This window comes from Sinocyclocheilus rhinocerous, unplaced genomic scaffold (assembly GCF_001515625.1).
Source record: "Sinocyclocheilus rhinocerous isolate Xijiao unplaced genomic scaffold, SAMN03320098_v1.1 C36905963, whole genome shotgun sequence".
Taxonomy (NCBI): domain Eukaryota; kingdom Metazoa; phylum Chordata; class Actinopteri; order Cypriniformes; family Cyprinidae; genus Sinocyclocheilus; species Sinocyclocheilus rhinocerous.
In genome coordinates, this window is record NW_015786754.1 from 1 (window position 1) to 2313 (window position 2313).

The 2313-nt window shown below is 37.5% G+C and overlaps 1 protein-coding gene across 1 annotated transcript; it reads left to right on the forward strand.

Annotated features, from left to right (window-relative positions):
* Positions 1–116: 116 nt before the first annotated feature.
* On the forward strand, positions 117–911 carry LOC107736709 (mitogen-activated protein kinase kinase kinase 14-like; the record flags this gene model as incomplete). Its single annotated transcript, XM_016548073.1, has 4 exons — positions 117–208; positions 295–409; positions 484–590; positions 681–911. Coding segments are annotated over 4 exons (518 nt in total), but the record flags the coding sequence as incomplete, so codon positions are not given.
* Positions 912–2313: the final 1402 nt, after the last annotated feature.

Consider the following 2313-nt stretch of genomic DNA (forward strand, 5'->3'; position numbering starts at 1 on the left):
ACAGCAAATGTAGGTCAAAAGTTCTGATACAGAGCTCAAGTTGTGTCAGAGTTGTACAGAACTGAATGTCAAGCACTTTTATGCAACATTACTGAGTTCCTATTTGTTCTCCACAGAACAAAAAGGCACAAGTTTACCTGATTCTCATGGACCGCAACCTCTCACCTGCACCAGCTTCTTTTACTCTGAGCAAGACATTAGCGATGAGGTAAACCTGCAGACAGAATCATGTGAAGGTTTTATGAAGGTTATTGTGCCAGAACATCAAATTAACCCAATGTTATTGTTTTAAAGGACTCTGATGATTTAAGCTCGGGGGTCTTTTCCTCCTGTAGCACCACAGATGGCCATAGTTTCAATGTGGATTGGTCAGTGTCAACTGACCAGACGCCATCTTGCTTCTTTGAAGGTAAGTTTAATCAGTTAAGTGCAATTTCAGGTGCTTATGTATGTTTGTGTGTATTGATTTGGGTATGTGTGCAGGTCTTGGCGTGGATATATGGGTGGAAGATGTAAGCGGAGAGAGTTTAAAGATCAGAGAGAGGCCACAGGTGAAAATCGGACACATTGCTGTGGGAATCAGTGAACAGGTGAGATTCCTCTATAAAGATTTCACATCTTTCATGTGAGAAGAGATTGTAAAATGGCGCATTAAAACAGTATTTATTTCTATATCACAGATATCTCTGAGGACATTCAGTTTGGCCACCCTAGATGGGCGTCTGGTGTCTCCGGACACAGAAGTATGCGAGTCGGGCATGTGGTTGCAGTGCGTTCCTGCTTCTGACGGCAGTCCCAGCTGGGATTGGAGGGTCAGAGATGGAAAACTAGAGCTGCGAGAATATGATGAACATTCAGATACCTGCTCAACAGTGGCACTCTAGCAAAAGTGACCATTGCAAACAAACAGAACCGGAGTTTTATACGTCTCATTCCATTATTTTTGAGCTTTATGATGCTAACTTCATTTGTCACGTCATGCATTTGTTTAGGAACTTGTGTTTGATTCAATTTAAACATTTTCAGAATTGTCTAAACTTAATCCTAATGTGTCAAATTATACAATTATTTTGATGCAAATGTAAAGGTACATTGTAAATTTGTTGTGTTGATAGTTTTGTTAGGAAGACAACACCTAATTTCAGTGTTATACATAATATACACTGTATAAATACTTTTATATAAAATACATAAATGTATTTTGTGCATGAAAACAAACGCTATTTCAATGATATGCAATGTAAACTAAGGCGTGTACAGTTACTACAATAAATCGGAAGTTCTTACTTCCTCATTTCCCAAATCCAACCGGATCTGTCAATCATTCTGATTGGACCGCACTCGTAGAAGGCGGGATTATGCATTGTTCTCCTTTTCTGATTGGACTGTTTTGTGTGGTGGGCGGGGCTTGTCAAGCCGGCGTGTTGAGTTGCGTTATACGCCATTTTGCAGTGACAGTCAGCGGTGCGCTAAAGCAGTGGAGACAGACAGCTCAAGAAGTCCCGGTTCAGAGGTGATTTTATTTCGCTGCCTTCATGATAAACATTCTCACTTTTTGACGATTACGTTAAGTTCGTTAGTCATTCATTAAGCTGTTTTCAAATGACAAAATCCGTAATTTGAAGTGCCAGCTGGCTGCTCTTATCTTGTATGTAGCTAGTCGGCTAATTGCTAAAGATGATTGGTCCATAAAATCAGTGTATTTGCGAAAAACACAGCCGTACATTCCTCTAATAATATGTATTAATACTTCAAATACTCTGGAAAAACATCTTAAGAATTTGTTCGTTGTCAATAGTGTAGACAAAGCTAGCTATCCTGACAGTTACAATTTATTTTGAAAATTATTAAATTAATTAGACTTTTATGTCATGTAGTAACTTAATTAAACTTTGGATTAAATGTGGACGCCCTGCCAGTCTGTCCCAGACACATCTGATAGAGTTTGTCCATTTTATTAGACATTTATTCACAAGAACACTAAATGTGGCTTATATTTTATAATAAACAGCCATTTAAATGACATTACATTTATTTGAAGTGTCTATCTCAGTTTCCAACACCGATAACGATGCTGTTTGTCCTTGTATACTTTGATTTATTAATAAATAAGAAGCTATATCTGTCATATAATATCAGAGCATTTGATTCATCCTGTGAACTTTTATGAAAGTTTGTATATTTAAAGACACGTCATTACAGGGACTTGTTTTCTAACCAAGCATTAAATGGGGCTTTTGAATTAAAATCGTATGTGCTGTATAGTCTCTAATATATGTTTAACTCTTATTTTTGCAGTGTAAAGCATGGGGA